Source organism: Nerophis lumbriciformis, linkage group LG21 (assembly GCF_033978685.3).
Source record: "Nerophis lumbriciformis linkage group LG21, RoL_Nlum_v2.1, whole genome shotgun sequence".
NCBI lineage: Eukaryota > Metazoa > Chordata > Actinopteri > Syngnathiformes > Syngnathidae > Nerophis > Nerophis lumbriciformis.
Window position 1 is genome coordinate 33,197,683 of NC_084568.2, and position 19,818 is coordinate 33,217,500.

Consider the following 19,818-nt stretch of genomic DNA (forward strand, 5'->3'; position numbering starts at 1 on the left):
GATTAGAAGTTGCTGAACGCCATCACGGGTTATCTAGATGAATCTTTGCAGGGGCGAGTTCTTTTTCAGCGTTTCCTTCGGTCACCTTGAGGAGCATTTACAGACTGATTTACTAAATGTTTGCATCTATTAAAACATGTGCAAACTTGTTAGCACACGCAAAGCTGATCTACTACGAATGCGCAAAATAGAGAGCGCAATTCATTCAGCGTGTCTGTTTTTATGTATAAATGCAGAATATATGCTGATTATTTGAAGGAGCAGACACCAACTGGCAATGTCATTTATCAAGACAGGAACTGTTCTGCGGCCGCTGTTTTGCGTCTATATGTAGCATGTTTAGATTGTACGTGGCACAATTTGGCACAGTTACGCACAAATGGTTGTGTTTTATGCAACTTTTCTTACCTGTTGGTACCTGAAAATTCAAAATTTAACCATAGAGACATGGCGGAAATATTTTCAAAAAACAAACTTTCCAAATTTGCTCCAAACAAGACGTTTAGAATTTGAGACTGAAGTGTCGTATTTTGCCCAAGTTAGGTCAACAGATATTAGTGATGTGCGATACCACTGAATTGATTTCCAATCCGATACCAAGTAAAATAAGGCTGATATTGACGATCGGCAATATCAGTCTGCAAATTTTTTTTAAAGTTGTGTAATAATAACATATATGTTTAAAAAAAACAGTAAAAATGTAAGAAAAAAAGAGAAAAAAATTGGAATGTAATGAGAAAAAACTGCATTTTTTAAACTAATAATAACAAAATACTTAGTCACCTATAACACAGTTTTTTCTTTAAATGAATAAAAAATAAATAAATTAAAAAAATAAAAAAAAAAATAAAAAATATATATATATATAATATCTGTTTTTAGCATTTTTTTTTTATATCAGAAAGGCCCCCCTCTCTCGACTTTTTAGTATGTTGGAAAACGTTTAGACACCTCTGATCTAAAGTATTAGCTCTCAAAATAAAAAATAAAATATACCTAAATATAAACAAAGTTTAGTTAGTTAATTAAAAAAATTAATAATACTATTGAATTAATTAGAACAATTTTAACAACCACGACAAACACTTTTAAATGTGTAACTGAACATTGATGTTTTTGTACAGTTAAGCAGTTAAACAATCTTATTATTTTTATTATTTTATTTGTATTCCTATTCCTACATGGGTAAAAACAATAGTCAAAATGTAAAAAGAAAGCAAATAAATCGGTATGTAAAGACAAAAAGCTGAAATGTTATAACTAATAATATATAAATATATACATATTCTCTTCTCAAGGATAGGGCTATCACTTTTGCATTCCAAAGTCCCAATTAGGGCCTCTTTCCTACGAGAAGTGATCCAATCTACCTGCGAATATCAAACTAAGGGGCCTTATCTTATTATATGCTCAAACTGAAATACCACTGTTTACTTAAACTTGGTGGTTTGCTTTCTCCAAGATGAATATAAACATTCACCACATGCAAAACATAATATGAGTTTATTAATTCACTTCAAAAACATTATTTTTCTCGTATGATGGCAAGACCGGCACCTCTCAGAGCGCACCTTTGCCGTGCTAAATATAAGCCCTCTTGTAGAGATCCCGCTTCGATATACGTAGCCCGGAAAAGGAGGCGCAGGCTGTATTTGTGTGCTGCATGTTCGGCAACACAACAAAACAGCACAATTTGGAGCGTGGCATGCCATGAATGTGGAGGCGACAACCAGAAAAGACTGTGCAAAAACCTCATTTAAAAAGGGCGGTCTGCACCACTTTTGCACTTAAATGTTAGAGTGCACACAATATTTAGTAGGAGTGTAAAAAAAAAACACAACCATTTTCAGATTAATCGCGATTCTTATTTGTAACGACTCTTAATCGATTCCAAAAAATCTAAAACTTTTTTTTTGTCTTATCTGTCCCGTCCAGCCACTCTGAGATACTTCTCTTGCCTTATTTGACTTTATTAAACATTTTGGTAGAATTTTATCAAACAAAAACAGTTTTCTTTTAAAGTAAAAAATACGATGATCGGAGCTGTTTATCTATTTTACGGAGGAATGTAGTAGTTAGAGTTAAAGTACCAATGATTGTCACACACACTGTAGGTGTGGTGAAATGTGTCCTCTGCATTTGACCCATCCCCTTGTTCACCCCCTGGGAGGTGAGGGGAGCAGTGGGCAGCAGCGGTGGCCGCGCCCGGGAATCATTTTTGGTGATTTAACCCCCAATTCCAACCCTTGATGCTGAGTGCCAAGCAGGGAGGTAATGGGTCCCATTTTTATAGTCTTTGGTATGACTCGGCCGGGGTTTGAACTGTTGTACAGAGTCTGAATCCAAGAGTCTGAATCCACCCTCACCTCCTCCCCCTTCTGGCTCCCAACGTGGGGCTCGAACCCACGACCCTGAGATTAAGAGTCTCATGCTCTACCGACTGAGCTAGCCGGACCAGCCCCCAAATTGTTGCGTTTTGGACCAGTTGTTCCTCCCAGGGAATTCAAGTCACAAGTCGCTCCCAAGCTCTTTACGACACTTAAAGCTGAGTTGAAAAACCACCAGAGACAGAATAGGTATTTTGTAATATATTTGCAAAGCTTTGCATATACATTCAGACCAGTCCAGCATAGAACATTCTATCGCGTCGCCAAGATGGTTTGCCCCCCCTTGACCAAACCCTCTCCCCTCTTAAGTCCCTGGCAGTCATGTCTCTCTAGCCAAAACAAATGCCCATTATCGCTCTTTCTAACATTCCAAAGCTTCAAGGTTAACACACACAGTTTACTTGCAGACAAACAGAAAGAGAACAAATGGAAAAACACAAGCTGTTTTCAAATAGGACTATGAAATAAAAGAAGTAACACTTAAATTCGGATATATGTAAATATCTGCCTCCGACAGAACTCACAACCTACCGATCTCAGGGAGGACATTCTAACCACTAGGCCACTGAGTAGGTCATAAAAAAGGTCAGTCATAAAAATGGCACTCAATGTTATTAAAACAGTATAGATTTCGGTAGAAAAATGGATGGATGGATGGATTTTGAATGGAGAATTGATTCTGAATCAAATGGTTACCCCTAAGAATGGAATCGTGCGGTGCCCCAAGATTCACAGCCCTCCTATTTAGCGCTTAAGAGCTTATTAGAGCAGGCCCTAACTGTCTTCATTTAATTTCTGGACTTGTTATCGACACGCTGCTCCCACTGTTGACTGGTTACCATGGCAACGCATGTCTTCCAAGGGAGGTGGATAATGAAACTATTCCTTTCCCTGCTTTAAATGGAAAGTAAAGGATATTATCGAGATGTTCACAGGGTATCTCATTACAATAATCCCTTGAAATTTACAGGAGAATTGTCCCCGCACGCCGTCTTGTTAAAGTGCCGCTTTTAGGAGCATTACGTGATTCGTTAATCTCTTATTAAAGCTCCGTGCTCTCCCTCGCCACCATCAGAAGTACCCGAACGCCGGCTACCCAAGCCAGCGCTGCGGCTCCTTGCGTTACGGCAGCGGCCCGCCGGTGCTGCCGCCGGGGGCGTGCCAGGAGCAGGCCCGTTGCCACAGTCTGCCCCACAGCCTCGACCACCGCCACGTTCTCGGATACGCGCACGAGCAGAGCCCCGCCCCCAACAATACCCACGATCACAACCACGTCGGCAGCCACGCAGTATGTCGCCACGGGAAAAGAGTCAGTGGAAGGAGAGGGAGAAGGTGCAATTTGTAACAACTACACTCAAGAGTGCTTTATAGCAGTGTTTCTTAACCATACTTGGGTCGCAGCGGTACTCGGTTGTAGTACACTTTTCCACCACTCGTGGCAGTAATGACAACATCAAAACAGAAGAAATCTGGAGCTAAAGTCATGGAGAAGTTCCTTGAGTGCAAAAATGATGACTCGTGTTTTCATCTGCACTTTAATTTTATTAACCGTTTAGTGAATAAAAAGCATAATTATTAATATATTTAGTTTATTTATTGTAGCCTTTATTATTTGCTATTCATCGGTTATTTATGACACCCTTCTTATGCAGCATATTTTATGAATGCTTAATTTTCTAATCAGTCTTATGTCTTAAATACCGTATTTTCCGGATTATTGAGCGCACCGATATATAAGCCCACAAAACGTCACTCCTGTTATATTCTTATTTTACTGTTATATTTTTATTCTCATTGTTGCTTTTTATTTTTATTCTATTGTAATATTTTTCTATTTTGTTTCCATTTATACCCCCGTTATTTACTTTTTACTTTTTAAATTTGATCTCAATTCTGTACACTGCTGCTGGAATTTTTATTTTCCTGAGGAAACTCTCCTGAAGGAATCAATAAAGTACTATCTATCTAAACACATTTCACACTTGTTTTACGGAAGTTTCAGTTTTTGTGGACTCCGCCGTCCTTCTGTGGCCTCTTCTGTTTTAGAATTTTCGGTTTTTACGTGGACTCCGCGGTCCTTAATTTGGCTTATTTTCAATGTTGAATTTTACGGAAGTTTCATTCTTTGTGGACTCCGCCGTCCTTCTGATTCTTAGGCCTTTTTACCTGTTAGAGCCTAGGATTCACAGGGTTTGTCTATGCGTCGTAACCCTTAGTCACACGCTTTTTCTATGCGTCGTAACCCTTAGTTACATGCCTTTTCTATGCGTCGTAACCCTTAGTTACACGCTTTTTTTTTTCTTCTATGTGTCGTAACGCTCAGTCACATGCTATTTTTCCTTTGTAATTCAAAACGTACTCACTGAAACCTGCGTTCCTTCCTCTTGTCCTCGGTTTCCCGTCAGTCGTCAGATCCCAGCCCGGGTGAAGAAAAAGCAGCTCCTCAATGGGAGATGTGGGTGCCATGGTCTTCTGATTTTACTCACCCGGCTGGAATCGTCAGACGTGTTGGAATCCGGCTCGAAGGACCCTATTTTCCGGATTATTGAGCGCACCGATATATAAGCCCACTTAACATCTTTCACACTCGTTTTACGGAAGTTTCAGTTTTTGTGGACTCCGCCGTCCTTCTGTGGCCTCTTCTGTTTTAGAATTTTAGTTTTTTACGTGGACTCCGCGGTCCTTGATTTGGCTTATTTTCAATGTTGAATTTTACGGAAGATTCATTCTTTGTGGACTCCGCCGTCCTTCTGATTCTTAGACCTTTTTACCTGTTAGAGCCTAGGATTCACAGGGTTTGTCTATGCGTCGTAACCCTTAGTTACATGCCTTTTCTATGCGTCGTAACCCTTACTTACACGCTTTTTTTTCTTCTATGTGTCGTAACCCTCAGTCACATGCTATTTTTCCTTTGTAATTCAAAACGTACTCACTGAAATCTGCGTTCCTTCCTCTTGTCCTCGGTTTACCGTCAGTCGTCAGATCCCAGCCCTGGTGAAGAAAAAGCAGCTCCTCAATGGGAGATGTGAGTGCCATGGTCTTCTAATTTTACTCACCCGGCTGGAATCGTCAGACGTGTTGGAATCCGGCTCGAAGGACCCTATTTTCCGGATTATTGAGCGCACCGATATATAAACCCACTAAACTTTAGGAGAAAAAACAATGTTTTCCATATATTAGCCGCACTGGATTATAAACTACAGATATATACGTTGTGAAATGAGTTATTTACACACAAATATTTTGTATATTTTTATTTACATACCTTAATTGTTTCCAAATGTTGTCTGTAACATGGCAGTAAAACGGGAAAAAATCAAACAAAACAGAAGTCATCCTCATGGACCCACTAGCTGTGGAAGCTAGCTCTCCAATCAGACTCAGTGACTCCACGGTGACGTTTTAGTGAATTTTCTGAGAAATTTGTGAAACTGGAACAATACCAAAAAATGCCATTGTAAGCTAACACGGACACTCGTAAACATGTTAGCATATTAGCTCATTCTAATGACGCTAGCTTCATTGAATTACGATAGCACGTACAAATATGCATGAAAACCCTCCTACAGACATCACACGTGGGACGGTTTGTTAATTAAAATTGTGTTAGCTATATTGTAAAACTTACAAACGTTGCTTGGAGTGATGAATGAAGAATCCATACGTAGAAACGCTATGGACAGTTATACTTCCGGTTCAAGGCATTAAAACAGGAATTACATTTTCAACCCGCAACACCTGCAGTAGTAATAATGATAATAATAATAGATTTTATTTGTAAAAAGCACTTTACATTGAGTAAACAACCTCAAAGGGCTACAGTGTATTAAAAAATTTTAAATAAAAAGATAATAAAAAATAAATAAAAATAAAAACTACAACAGCCAAATAGCTAGAACTAGTATGCATATATCTTTTTAAAAAAAAGGCTTTTTTTAAAAAGAAGGGTTTTTAAGCCTTTTTTAAAAGCATCCACAGTCTGTGGTGCCCTCAGGTGGACAGGGAGAGCGTTCCACAGACTGGGAGCGGCGGAGCAGAAAGCCCGGTCTCCCATTGTTCGTAGCTTTGTCCTCGAAGGTTGGAGGAGGTTAGCCTGTCCGCAGCGCAGTGAACAAACTCGTCCAAAAGATGGCGTCATAATACAAACAATAACACACCTTTCCAGTGTCTCTGCTTGTGTTTGATGAAAACTATTGAATACCGTATTTTCCGGACTATAAGGCGCACTTAAAATCGTTTTGTTTTTTTCTCAAAACCCGACAGTGCGCCTTATAACCCGGTGTGCCTAATGTAAGGAATATGTTTGGTTGAGCTTACCCACCTCAAAACTATTTCATTTGGTACACGGTGTAATAAGTGTGACCAGTAGATGGCAGTCAAACAGAAGAGATAAGTGTAGCTATGATGAGTTTCAAGTAAACAACACCAACATTTAAAATTTTCCATTGAAAATATAGCACATAGCGCTCAAAAATCTATCAAAATGTTTTAGTACGACTTTGACGGCGCATCTGGAAGCAGCTTGAAGATGATCTGTAAAACATAATCCATGCTTTTTTTGACCTAAGAACCACCGTTACATGTTATGTAGACCACAAGGAAGTGGTTTCCATTTAGAAAAAATATATACCAAGATGACTCCTTTAATGCGCCCTATAATCCTGTGCGCCTAATATATGAAAAAAGATTAAAAATAGATCATTCATCAGCAGTGCGCCTTATAATCCGGTGCACCCTATGGTCCAGAAAATACGGTACTAAACATTATGGCCGTTAATGAAGAAAAATCCATGAATTAGCCGCACCATTTTGTAAGCCGCAGGCTTTAAAGCGGAGGAAAAAAGTAGCGCTTTGTACGGTAAATAATATTTTTTGGGATTAATACATGGTTACACATAATTTCACAAGGTTGTTGGTTGTAAGTAGGATAGATATAATAATTGATTACAATCAAGAGCCAGATTAGCCATTCGGTGTTGATGTTAGGACCCCAGGACAAAAAGGTGAAGAACCTCTGCTACACATCAAACATTCACTAGCATGCATACAAAACTGCACACTTTAATGCAATCCAATACTAAATCTGTATCAAAATGATGTTTTTTGAGAGATTTATTTCTGTTGTAGTTAGAGATGTCCGATAATATCGGCAGTAAATGCTTTAAAATGTGATATCGGAAATTATCGGTATTGGTTTCAAAAAGTAAAATTAATGACTTTTTAAAATGTCGCTGTGTACACGGACGTAGGAGAAGTACAGAGCGCCAATAAACCTTAAAGGCACTGCCTTTGCGTGCCGGCCCAATCACATAATATCTGCGGCTTTTCACACACACAATTGAATGCAACTCATACTTGGTCAACAGCCATACAGGTCACACTGAGGTTGGCCGTATAAACAACTTTAACACTGTTACAAATATGCGCCACACTGTGAACCCACACCAAACAAAAATGACAAACACATTTCGGGAGAACATCCGCACCGTAACACAACAGAACAAATACCCAGAACCCCTTGCAGCACTAACTCTTCCGGGACGCTACAATATATTGATCCACATTAAAGCTATGGCCCTGATCCAAAATAGAACATGTTTAAAAATAAATAGATTTGATGTGAGTTGTGAGTTGGGGCGGTATAGCTCGGTTGGTAGAGTGGCCGTGCCAGCAACTTGAGGGTTCCAGGTTCGATCCCCGGTTCCGCCATCCTAGTCTCTGTCGTTGTGTCCTTGGGCAAGACACTTTACCCACCTGCTCCCAGTGCCACCCACACTGGTTTAAATGTAACTTAGATATTGGGTTTCACTATGTAAAGCACTTTGAGTCACTAGAGAAAAAGCGCTATATAAATATAATTCAAACACACAGATGCACTCAGGCCGTCGTGTCCTCCGCCTCCTGGCTTTTCTGCTGCGCTTGGCGACCTGATGCTCCCCTCCTATTTAGGGGACCGGACGCACTTCTCACTCCTCATGCCGCCCAGCAACCAGAACAAAACACACTCATTTGCAATGCGTGAAAAGTGTTGACACGTCACACTGATTGTAGGTCTGGATTACACATTGCACCTTTCTCTCTTTTCCTCGCTAGGTTAGTTCTTTGTCTTTTAGTTTCTTTGGTATGTTTGCAGTAGATATTGTTGAGGACTGTTGTGTTGGAGTCTTTGTGAGTGCCAGTTTCTGTGCGAGTGTGAGTGCACCCCTTTCAGCAACCATGTTCTCAAGTGGTCAAGTTATGTACTCAACCAAAAAAAGGTGAAATAACTGAAAACATGTTTTATATTCTAGTTTCTTCAAAATAGCCAGCCTTGGCTCCGATTACTGCTTTGCACACTCTTGGCATTCTCTCGATGAGCTTCAAGCACACCTGTGAAGTGAAAACCATTTCAGGTTTTAGAAGCTCATCGAAAGAATGCCGAGAGAAAAAGTAATCAGAGCAAAGGGTGGCTTTTTTGAAGAATATAAAACATGTTTTCAGTTATTTCACCTTTTTTTGTTAAGTACATAACTCCACATGTGTCATTCATAGTTTTGATGCCTTCAGTGACAATCTACAATGTAAATCAGGGGTCGGGAACCTTTTTGGCTTAGAGAGCCATGAAAGCCAAATATTTTAAAATGTATTTACGTGAGAGCCATATAATATTTGTTTTAACACTGAATACAACTAAATGCGTGCATTTTTAAGTAAGACCAACATTTTTAGAGTATAATAAGTCTCTCATTATTTTTAATAACATTGTTATTCTGAAGCTAACCAATAATAAATAAAATACTTCTTACCATTAATGTGACTTCTTGAACATCCATCCATCCATCCATCTTCTTCCGCTTATCCGAGGTCGGGTCGCGGGGGCAGCAGCCTAAGCAGGGAAGCCCAGACTTCCCTCTCCCCAGCCACTTCGTCCAGCTCTTCCTGTGGCACCCCGAGGCGTTCCCAGGCCAGCCGGGAGACATAGTCTTCCCAACGTGTCCTGGGTCTTCCCCGCGGCCTCCTACCGGTCGGACGTGCCCTAAACACCTCCCTAGGGAGGCGTACGGGTGGCATCCTGACCAGATGCCCGAACCACCTCATCTGGCTCCTCTCCATGTGGAGGAGCAGCGGCTTTACTTTGAGCTCCTCCCGGATGACAGAGCTTCTCACCCTATCTCTAAGGGAGAGCCCCGCCACCCGGCGGAGGAAACTCATTTCGGCCGCTTGTACCCGTGATCTTGTCCTTTCGGTCATAACCCAAAGCTCATGACCATAGGTGAGGATGGGAACATAGATCGACCGGTAAATTGAGAGCTTTGCCTTCCGGCTCAGCTCCTTCTTCACCACAACGGATCGATACAGCGTCCGCATTACTGAAGACGCCGCACCGATCCGCCTATCGATCTCACGATCCACTCTTCCCTCACTCGTGAACAAGACTCCGAGGTACTTGAACTCCTCCACTTGGGGCAAGATCTCCTCCCCAACCCGGAGATGGCACTCCACCCTTTTCCGGGCGAGAACCATGGACTCGGACTTGGAGGTGCTGATTCTCATCCCAGTCGCTTCACACTCGGCTGCGAACCGATCCAGCGAGAGCTGAAGATCCTGGCCAGATGAAGCCATCAGGACCACATCATCTGCAAATAGCAGTGACCTAATCCTGCAGCCACCAAACCAGATCCCCTCAACGCCTTGACTGCGCCTAGAAATTCTGTCCATAAAAGTTATGAACAGAATCGGTGACAAAGGGCAGCCTTGGCGGAGTCCAACCCTCACTGGAAACGTGTCCGACTTACTGCCGGCAATGCGGACCAAGTTCTGGCACTGAGCATACAGGGAGCGGACTGCCACAATCAGACAGTCCGATACCCCATACTCCCTGAGCACTCCCCACAGGACTTCCCGAGGGACACGGTCGAATGCCTTCTCCAAGTCCACAAAGCACATGTAGACTGGTTGGGCAAACTCCCATGCACCCTCAAGGACCCTGCCGAGAGTATAGAGCTGGTCCACAGTTCCACGACCAGGACGAAAACCACACTGTTCCTCCTGAATCCGAGGTTCGACTATCCGGCGTAGCCTCCTCTCCAGTACACCTGAATAGACCTTACCGGGAAGGCTGAGGAGTGTGATCCCACGATAGCTAGAACACACCCTCCGGTTCCCCTTCTTAAAGAGAGGAACCACCACCCCGGTCTGCCAATCCAGAGGTACCGCCCCCGATGTCCTTGCGATGCTGCAGAGTCTTGTCAACCAAGACAGCCCCACAGCATCCAGAGCCTTAAAGAACTCCGGGCGGATCTCATCCACCCCCGGGGCCTTGCCACCGAGGAGCTTTTTAACTACCTCAGCAACCTCAGCCCCAGAAATCGGAGAGCCCACCACAGACTCCCCAGGCACTGCTTCCTCATAGGAAGACGTGTTGGTGGGATTGAGGAGGTCTTCGAAGTATTCCCTCCACCGATCCACAACATCCGCAGTCGAGGTCAGCAGAACACCATCCTCACCATACACGGTGTTGATAGTGCACTGCTTCCCCTTCCTGAGGCGGCGGATGGTGGTCCAGAATTGCTTCGAAGCCGTCCGGAAGTCGCTTTCCATGGCCTCTTCGAACTCCTCCCATGTCCGAGTTTTTGCCTCTGCGACCGCTGAAGCCGCACACTGCTTGGCCTATCGGTACCTGTCCGCTGCCTCAGGAGTCCTTCTTGAACATGTGCGGTAGAAAACGGATGAATGGATTAAAATGCATGATAATGTTTTATTTTTTTTAACACTGTGATTACCAGCGGAATTATTCAGTACTTATCCTGTTAAGTAATGTCAGCCAAGATTTATCTGAGAGCCAGATGCAGTCCTCAAAAGAGCCACATCTGGCTCTAGAGCCATAGGTTCCCTACCCTTGATGTAAATAGTCATGAAAATAAAGAAAACACATTGAATGAGAAGGTGAGTCCAAACTTTTGGCCTGTACTGTGTATGTACTATTATGTACATGAATGAAAATGGTTGTTGAAATTTGATGGGTGTGCTCACTGTACTTTAGTGAGACATTATAGTATCTCAGAAAGTATTTCCAGTAGTGACAATAGAACCAGCAAGGTAACTGCAGACCACCATGATTGCTACTGGCAGATATCCTGACAACATACATATATGAAGAAGGATTTGTCTGAATTAAACAAAAGATCTTGTTCATTTTGCCCATCTCCAAAGTAATTATACAGTCGAGTCACCATGGCAACAAATCATCTCCCCTTCAATATGGGACCGCTTGAGATCCTCATCGCCCATCTTCCACGAGCTGCTGCTACCAATCTCACTGCACATATTGTACTCTCTCACTCTCTCTCCCCCTTTCCCCGCCTCCCCGCCTCCCCTTCCTCAGACCGACTTTGAGAAGGACGTGGACCTGGCGTGCCAAACAGGTGAGTTGTCCTCGTTTTTTTTTTTGCTTCAGCACAATTAGCATCGCCGACGAACGAACGTGTAGCCGCCTCCAGCTCGCCGTGCTCGGTGATGAAATGACAGATTACACGCGGAAAAGCCACTGTGAACAAACGACATATCAATCACGCTCATTCCGCACCTTTTATGTGCACTCTGATGAGATGTTTAATGGTGCATGATGATAACACTCCTCTGTATGCAGAACTGGCTCCGGTCGGTCGTGTGTGCGTGCCTGGATGTTTTTGGATGTATGCAATTGTACATTTGAAACATTAACACCGTCACTTTTCCCCCTTCCTCCTCCTCCTCCTCCATCCATGCAGAGAGAGGACATCCATGTAAGTTTCACTCTTTCAACTAACCCTGCCTGCTCTTCAGTGTTCTACTTTGAGTAACCCTAACTTGTTCTCAGGGTCGAATTAGGCCCAATATGTCATTGTTGGTATGCATGGACCATGTCCACACCAACACAGATACTTTTATATAAGGTGTTAAAACATCTTTGCAGACTAAAAAACGATGTTAAAGGGGAACATTATCACAATTTCAGAATTGTTAAAACCATTAAAAATCAGTTCCCAGTGGCTTATTATATTTTTCGAAGTTTTTTTCAAAATTTTACCCATCACGCAATATCCCTAAAAAAAGCTTCAAAGTGCCTGATTTTAACCATCGTTATATACACCCGTCCATTTTCCTGTGATGTCACATAGTGAAGCCAACACAAACAAACATGGCGGAAAGAACAGCAAGCTATAGCGACATTAGCTCGGATTCAGACTCGGATTTCAGCGGCTTAAACGATTCAACAGATTACGCATGTATTGAAACGGATGGTTGTAGTGTGGAGGCAGGTAGCGAAAACGAAATTGAAGAACAAACTGAAGCTATTGAGCCATATCGGTTTGAACCGTATGCAAGCGAAACCGACGAAAACGACACGACAGCCAGCGACACGGGAGAAAGCGAGGACGAATTCGGCGATCGCCTTCTAACCAACGATTGGTATGTGTTTGTTTGGCATTAAAGGAAACTAACAACTATGAACTAGGTTTACAGCATATGAAATACATTTGGCAACAACATGCACTTTGAGAGTGCAGACAGCCCAATTTTCATCAATTAATATATTCTGTAGACATACCCTCATGTCAGCAGGCCAGGGAAGCTCGGGTCGATATTCTTCTCTTGACGGTGTGAGCCAAGACATCCAGGGGGGTTTAGCTCGCTCGTCTGCGGGAACAAACTGCCGCCATTGCTTGCCGTGCTACCGAGGCCCTTTGTCCCTGAATTGCTCACACACTCCGGCAGATTCAATGGGGGTCTGGCGGCAGATTTCTTTGACTTTATCGTCGGAAATGCATCTGCTTTGAGTGTCGCAGGATATCCACACATTCTTGCCATCTCTGTCGTAGCTTAGCTTTCGTCGGTAAAGTGTGCGGAACAAACGTCCAATTTCTTGCCACTTTCGCATCTTTGGGCCACTGGTGCAACTTGAATCCGTCCCTGTTCGTGTTGTTACACCCTCCGACAACACACCGACGAGGCATGATGTCTCCAAGGTACGGAAAACAGTCGAAAAAACGGAAAATAACAGAGCTGATTTGACTCGGTGTTTGAGAAAATGGCGGATTGCTTCCCGATGCGACGCCACGTTGTGACGTCATCGCTCCAAGAGCGAATATTAGAAAGGCGTTTAATTCGCCAAAATTCACCCATTTAGAGTTCGGAAATCGGTTAAAAAAATATATGGTCTTTTTTCTGCAACATGTTGACGCTTACATAGGTCTGGTGATAATGTTCCCCTTTAATGCTGTCATGTTCAAACACTGATGACATATATTAAACAAGACAAGAAGCAAAGAATTAAACAGACAGGATTCAATTTGGCTCAATTGAGGAGAAACGTGTCGACCTGTAACCTCTTACAGTGTCACCCACGCTCTGGCGAAAGATTGTACGCCACCTCTTTTCCCTGTTTCCATAACAACAGCTGTTTTTAAAGGAATATATTTGGGATGTTCAATGTCAAATGTTTGCCATATCACTCTAGGTTTCTTTGCATTAAGCACTAGTCTAAGTTGAGTCATCTGGGACTGAACAACATCAAAAGCTGACTGCGGGAGCTCAAAGGCTCGCACAACAGCGGGAGATGAACAATATATGATCGCGTCATCTGCATAAAAATGGAACGCAGCATCCGACACATTATCAAAGAGATTATTTACATAAACGGACAAAATAATTGCGAAACACTGATGTATGCCATTCTGAGAGTAAATTTATTTTTTTGTCTAAAAATTGGAGTCTTTTTTTTTTTTAATTGACTTAAGTTATGCACATGTTATTTGCTGGGATTAATCAAAATTATACAGGAGGATTAGTTTTAATTATGTTGGTATTTTGCACACAAAAAAATAATGATTGAACAATTAAAGGCCTACTGAAACCCACTACTACCGACCACGCAGTCTGATAGTTTATATATCAATGATGAAATCTTAACATTGCAACACATGCCAATACGGCTAGTTTTTTAATTTCCTGCGAAACTTCCGGTTGAAAACGTCTAGGTATGATGACGTATGCGCGTGACGTCGATGGTTGAAACGGGAGTATTGGGGCGCCATTGTATCCAATACAAAAAGCTCAGTTTTCATCGCAAAATTCCACAGTATTCTGGACATCTGTGTTGGTGAATCTTTTGCAATTTGTTTAATGAACAATGGAGACTGCAAAGAAGAAAGCTGTAGGTGCGATCGGTGTATTAGCGTCTGGCTACAGCAACACAACCAGGAGGACTTTGACTTGGATAGCAGACGCGCTATCCGACGCTAGCCGCCGACCGCATCGATGATCGGGTGAAGTCCTTCGTCGATCGCTGGAACGCAGGTGAGCTTCGGTGTTGATGAGCACATGAGGGTTGGCGTAGGTGGAGAGCTAATGTTTTTATCATAGCTCTGTCGAGGTCCGTAGCTAAGTTAGATTCAATGGCGTCGTTAGCAACAGCATTGTTAAGCTTCGCCAGGCTGGAAAGCATTAACCGTGTAGTTACAGGTCCATGGTTTAATAGTATTGTTGATTTTCTGTCTATCCTTCCAGTCAGGGGTTCTTTTGTTTCTATCTGCAGTTAAGCCCGATGCTATCAAGTTAGCTCCGTAGCTAAAGTGCTTCACCGATGTATTGTCGTGGAGATAAAAGTCACTGTGAATGTCCATTTCGCGTTCTCGACTCTCATTTTCAAGAGGATATAGTATCCGAGGTGGTTTAAAATACAAATCCGTGATCCACAATAGAAAAAGGAGAGAGTGTGGAATCCAATGAGCCCTTGTACCTAAGTTACGGTCAGAACGAAAAAAGATGCGTCCTGCACTGCACTCTAGTCCTTCACTCTCACGTTCCTCATCCACAAATCTTTCATCCTGGCTCAAATTAATGGGGTAATCGTCGCTTTCTCGGTCCCAATCGCTCTCGCTGCTGGTGTAAACAATGGGGAAATGTGAGGAGACTTTCAACTTGTGACGTCACGCTACTTCCGGTACAGGCAAGGCTTTTTTTTTATCAGCGACCAAAAGCTGCAAACTTTATCGTCGATGTTCTCTACTAAATCCTTTCAGCAAAAATATGGCAATATCGCGAAATGATCAAGTATGACACATAGAATGGACCTGCTATCCCCGTTTAAATAAGAAAATCGCATTTCAGTAGGCCTTTAATTTCCCATGTATTTAAGTGACAAACATGCATCAAAAGTTTAATTCTAAAAGTATAAAAATCATTTCACATAAATAAATAAATACATTTTGTAATGGACGGTGCGTCCAGATTAAAGTCTGTTTAGGGCCCCAATGTATCCAGGGAGGGCCCTGCTAAAATGTGCTAAGAAAGGCTCAATTTGGTTTCATTTGTTCTACAAAATGTTTTTTTTTTTTTTTTGCACTTTCTCTGACCTGTTAAAACACTGTCAGCCAATTTGGAGCTGGACTGTAAGACTTAAGGTCACCATGTCAGACTTGTCTCAATTAGTGCAAGACTATTATGTAACATGTGGCCATTAAATCTGTTATTGAGCGTAGCCGAATGCTGATTTCCATCTTAAAAGTCACGTATTGCACAACCTGACTGTTCTGAACTAGCTACCACGTCCTTCCACCTCCTTGTAATACTTGTGTACACCCACTCCCCCCCTGATCCTTTCACCATGCCCCTCCAGTCATTTTCAAGGAGGTGAACACGTGTAACCCGGCCACCATCACAGGCACCTTGTCCCGGATATCCCTGGATGACGACGACGACCCCAAACTCACAGCCCATCAGGACGGCGGAGTCAACTTCAGCTCTCTCCCTGGCAACATCCCGCCTCCCAACCTCATCGTGCAGGTAACATTCGAACCCAGACCTGAGCAAAATACGACCACATCTTATCCGGCACGCTGGATTTTTTTTAGACCTTTAACATCAAAGCCGCCATCATGATGTGCAGTGCTGTTTTTAAATTACCGTATGTCTTGGACTATTTTGAAAATATTTAAATGGTTAAAATCTGCGCTTTTGGGTGTTATACGAGTTATTACGGTAATTTACGTCAGTGGTCCCCAACCACCGAAACATTAAACCTCTAAAGGCTTAGTGGCCACATGCGTGGACAGCACCTTTTAGCTCTTATTTCCAAAATTGTGTACACTACTGAATTGGGGTCTTATGGCCGCTTATGTGGACACTTATACTGCCATCTGGTGGTGTCAGAAGAGTATAACATACAATGGAATTAGGAAAAAAAAGTGTAAAAATAAGAATTAGCATGTCACTACACACAATATTATGTCAGACCCACTCGACATCCATTGCATTCGGTCTCCCCTAGAGGGGGTGGGGGGCGGTTACCCACATATGCGGTCCTCTCCAAGGTTTCTCATAGTCATTCACATAGACATCCCACTGGGGTGAGTTTTTCCTTGCCCTTATGTGGGCTCTGAACCGAGGATGTCGTTTGATTCACTTGTGATTTAGGGCTATATAAATAAACATTGATTGATTGATTGCATACTTGCCAACCCTCCCGGATTTTCCGGGAGACTCCCGAAATTCAGCGCCTCTCCCGAAAACCTCCCGGGACAAATTTTCTCCCGAAAATCTCCCAAAATTCAGCTGGAGCGCCAACTCCATGCGGACCTGAGTCCGCTTTCCCACAATATAAAGAACGTTGACAGTAAAGCAGTCCGTCTGCCGTAAACAGCAATGTTGTGACACTCTTAAACAGGACAATACTGCCATCTAGTGCATTTGATGAAAGCACTTTTGTGCGTGCCACACAGCAATGCATAATCAGAGAGGGTGTTCAGCATGGTTAGAAAAATAGTGACAGAGAATAGAACAAGGATGGACGATTCAACCCTTAACTCAACAATGAGTAGATGAGTTATGTGTGTGTATATGTGTAAATAAATGAACACTGAAATTCAAGTATTTCTTTTATTTATTTTTATATATATATATATATATATATATATATATATATATATATATATATATATATATATATATATATATATATATATATACATATACATATATATATATACATATATATATATATATACACATATATATATATATATATATATATATATATATATATATATATATATCCATATACATATACATATATATATATATATATATATATATATATATATATATATATATATATATATATATATATATATATATATATATATATCCATCCATCCATCCATCCATCCATTTTCTACCGCTTATTCCCTTCGGGGTCGCGGGGATATATATATATATATATATATATATATATATATATATATATATATATATATATATATATATATATATATATGAAATACTTGACTTGGTGAATTCTAGCTGTAAATATACTCCTCCCCTCTTAACCACGCCCCCGCCCCAACCACGCCCCCCGCACCCACCCCCCACCTCCCGAAATTGGAGGTCTCAAGGTTGGCAAGTATGATTGATTGATTGATTGACATGAAGTACACGTTTGTGTACTTATGGACTAAGTACATCATATCAAAAAATGATTCTTAGTTTTTATTCTATTTAGGGTCCAATAAGCCCAAATAGCAAAGAGAAATAAAAAAAAAACATGTAAACAAACAGCTTGGGCCTTAAGAGGTTAAATAATTTATAAAGGACTGCATTTTCTCCGACTTAACTTTGGCCTGTCCCACCAGACCAGGGGTGTCAAACTTGTTTTCATTGAGGGCCACACCGCAGTCATGGCTGCCATTAGAGGGCCGCTTGCAACAGTAAATAATTAACAAATTTGCCTATGAATTAAAATCCATCCATTTTCTACCGCTTATTCCCTTCGGGGTCGCAGGGGGCGTTAGAGCCTATCTCAGCTACAATCGGGCGGAAGGCGGTGTACACCCTGGACAAGTCGCCACCTCATCACAGGGCCAACACAGATAGACAGACAACATTCACACACTAGGGCCAATTTAGTGTTGCCAATCAACCTATCCCCGGGTGCATGTCTTTGGAGGTGGGAGGAAGCCGGAGTACCCGGAGGGAACCCACGCAGTCTCGAGGAGGACATGCAAACTCTACACAGAAAGATCCCGAGCCCGGGTTTAAACTCAGGACTACTCAGGACCTTCGTATTGTGAGGCAGGTGCACTAACCCCTCTAAATATTGAACAATTTACCACTGTTTTTTACAGAAAAAAAAACTGGCAGCTTAGTTGCCAGTAAAATATTGTACTATAAAATATATGGTGTTTTTTTAATTATTATTATTTTGACAACATTAGACTTAGACTAGACTTAAACTTAGACTTCCTTTTTATTGTCATTCAAATGTGAACTTTACAGCACAGATAAGAACGAAATTTCGTTACATAAGCTCATGGTAGTGCAGGATAAAAAAGCAATAAGGTGCATATATAAATAAATAAATATATATAAATAATATATATAATATAATATATAAAATAAGTAAATATATATAAATAAATAAATAGATTACTGTACAGATAAATATATTGCACTTTTTCACATGCATCCACGTTTATGGATGTATGTTATATATATAAAATAAATATATATATATAAATAAATAAATAGATTACTGTACAGATAAATATATTGCACTTTTTCACATGCATCCACGTTTATGGATGTATGTTATATATATAAAATAAATAAATATATATAAATAAATAAATAGATTACTGTACAGATAAATATATCGCACTTTTTCACATGCATCCACGTTTATGGATGTATGTTATATTGTCTTTTTTATTCCAGCGAGTTAAGGGGATCATTTAATTTAATTATGATGCGTTCAAGAGTCTTACGGCCTGAGGGAAAAAGCTGTCACAGAACCTGGAGGTTCTGCTTTGGAGGCTGCGGAACCTCTTTCTAGAGTCCAGCAGTGAAAACATATTACTGTAAATAGAAATACAGTACCGCTGTTTAATTTTATTTTGGCAACTCAGATGCCAGTTTTTTTACCATAATAAAATGTGGTACCATAAAATCATCAACCGTGAATTTTACAGTAAAAAAAATTAAAAACTGACAGCTCAGTCGACAGAATTTTGCTGTAAAAAAACAAACATTGGTCGTTTTTTTTCCCAACTTACAGTAATATGCTGTAAAAAAAAACCTCCCTGAATTTTACGCTAAAATGTATTGGTCATTTTTATAGTGTACAATTTGATGGATAACTTGCTTCGAAATCTTAAGTTAAGCAGATATTTAAGTATTTATTTGGTTTTTGACCAACAAAGTTTGATAATATAATATTTCTTGCAATATTGGACACAATTTTTTTCCCCCTGTCAAACTAGAAAAAAACAACTAATACCTTTAGTGAGAAAATAAGAAAGTAAAAAAATAAAATATAAGGTATTTTATTGAAACATATTATTTCCAGGCCATATAAAATGAGGTTAGAGGGCCAGATCTGGCCCGTGGGCCTTGAGTTTGACACCTGTGCACTAGA

The 19,818-nt window shown here is 41.1% G+C and overlaps 1 protein-coding gene and 1 non-coding gene across 12 annotated transcripts in view; one reads left to right on the forward strand and one right to left on the reverse strand.

The window, feature by feature from the left end:
- The window catches only part of adgrb2 (adhesion G protein-coupled receptor B2), a 771,897-nt gene that overhangs the window by 669,653 nt on the left and 82,426 nt on the right, over positions 1 to 19,818 (forward strand). For 9 of the 11 annotated variants that reach the window (XM_061982439.1, XM_061982437.2, XM_061982432.1 and 6 more), the window contains 3 exons: positions 11,752 to 11,791; positions 12,137 to 12,151; positions 16,027 to 16,193. In XM_061982439.1, the coding sequence (XP_061838423.1) occupies positions 11,752 to 11,791; positions 12,137 to 12,151; positions 16,027 to 16,193 (222 nt within the window). The remainder of the gene's footprint in view (positions 1 to 11,751; positions 11,792 to 12,136; positions 12,152 to 16,026; positions 16,194 to 19,818) is intronic. The other 2 variants (XM_061982435.1, XM_061982433.1) reach the window with 1 other exon arrangement.
- trnak-cuu (transfer RNA lysine (anticodon CUU)) lies at positions 2,380 to 2,455 on the reverse strand. Its single transcript has one exon. It is a non-coding gene; the product is annotated as a tRNA-Lys (tRNA).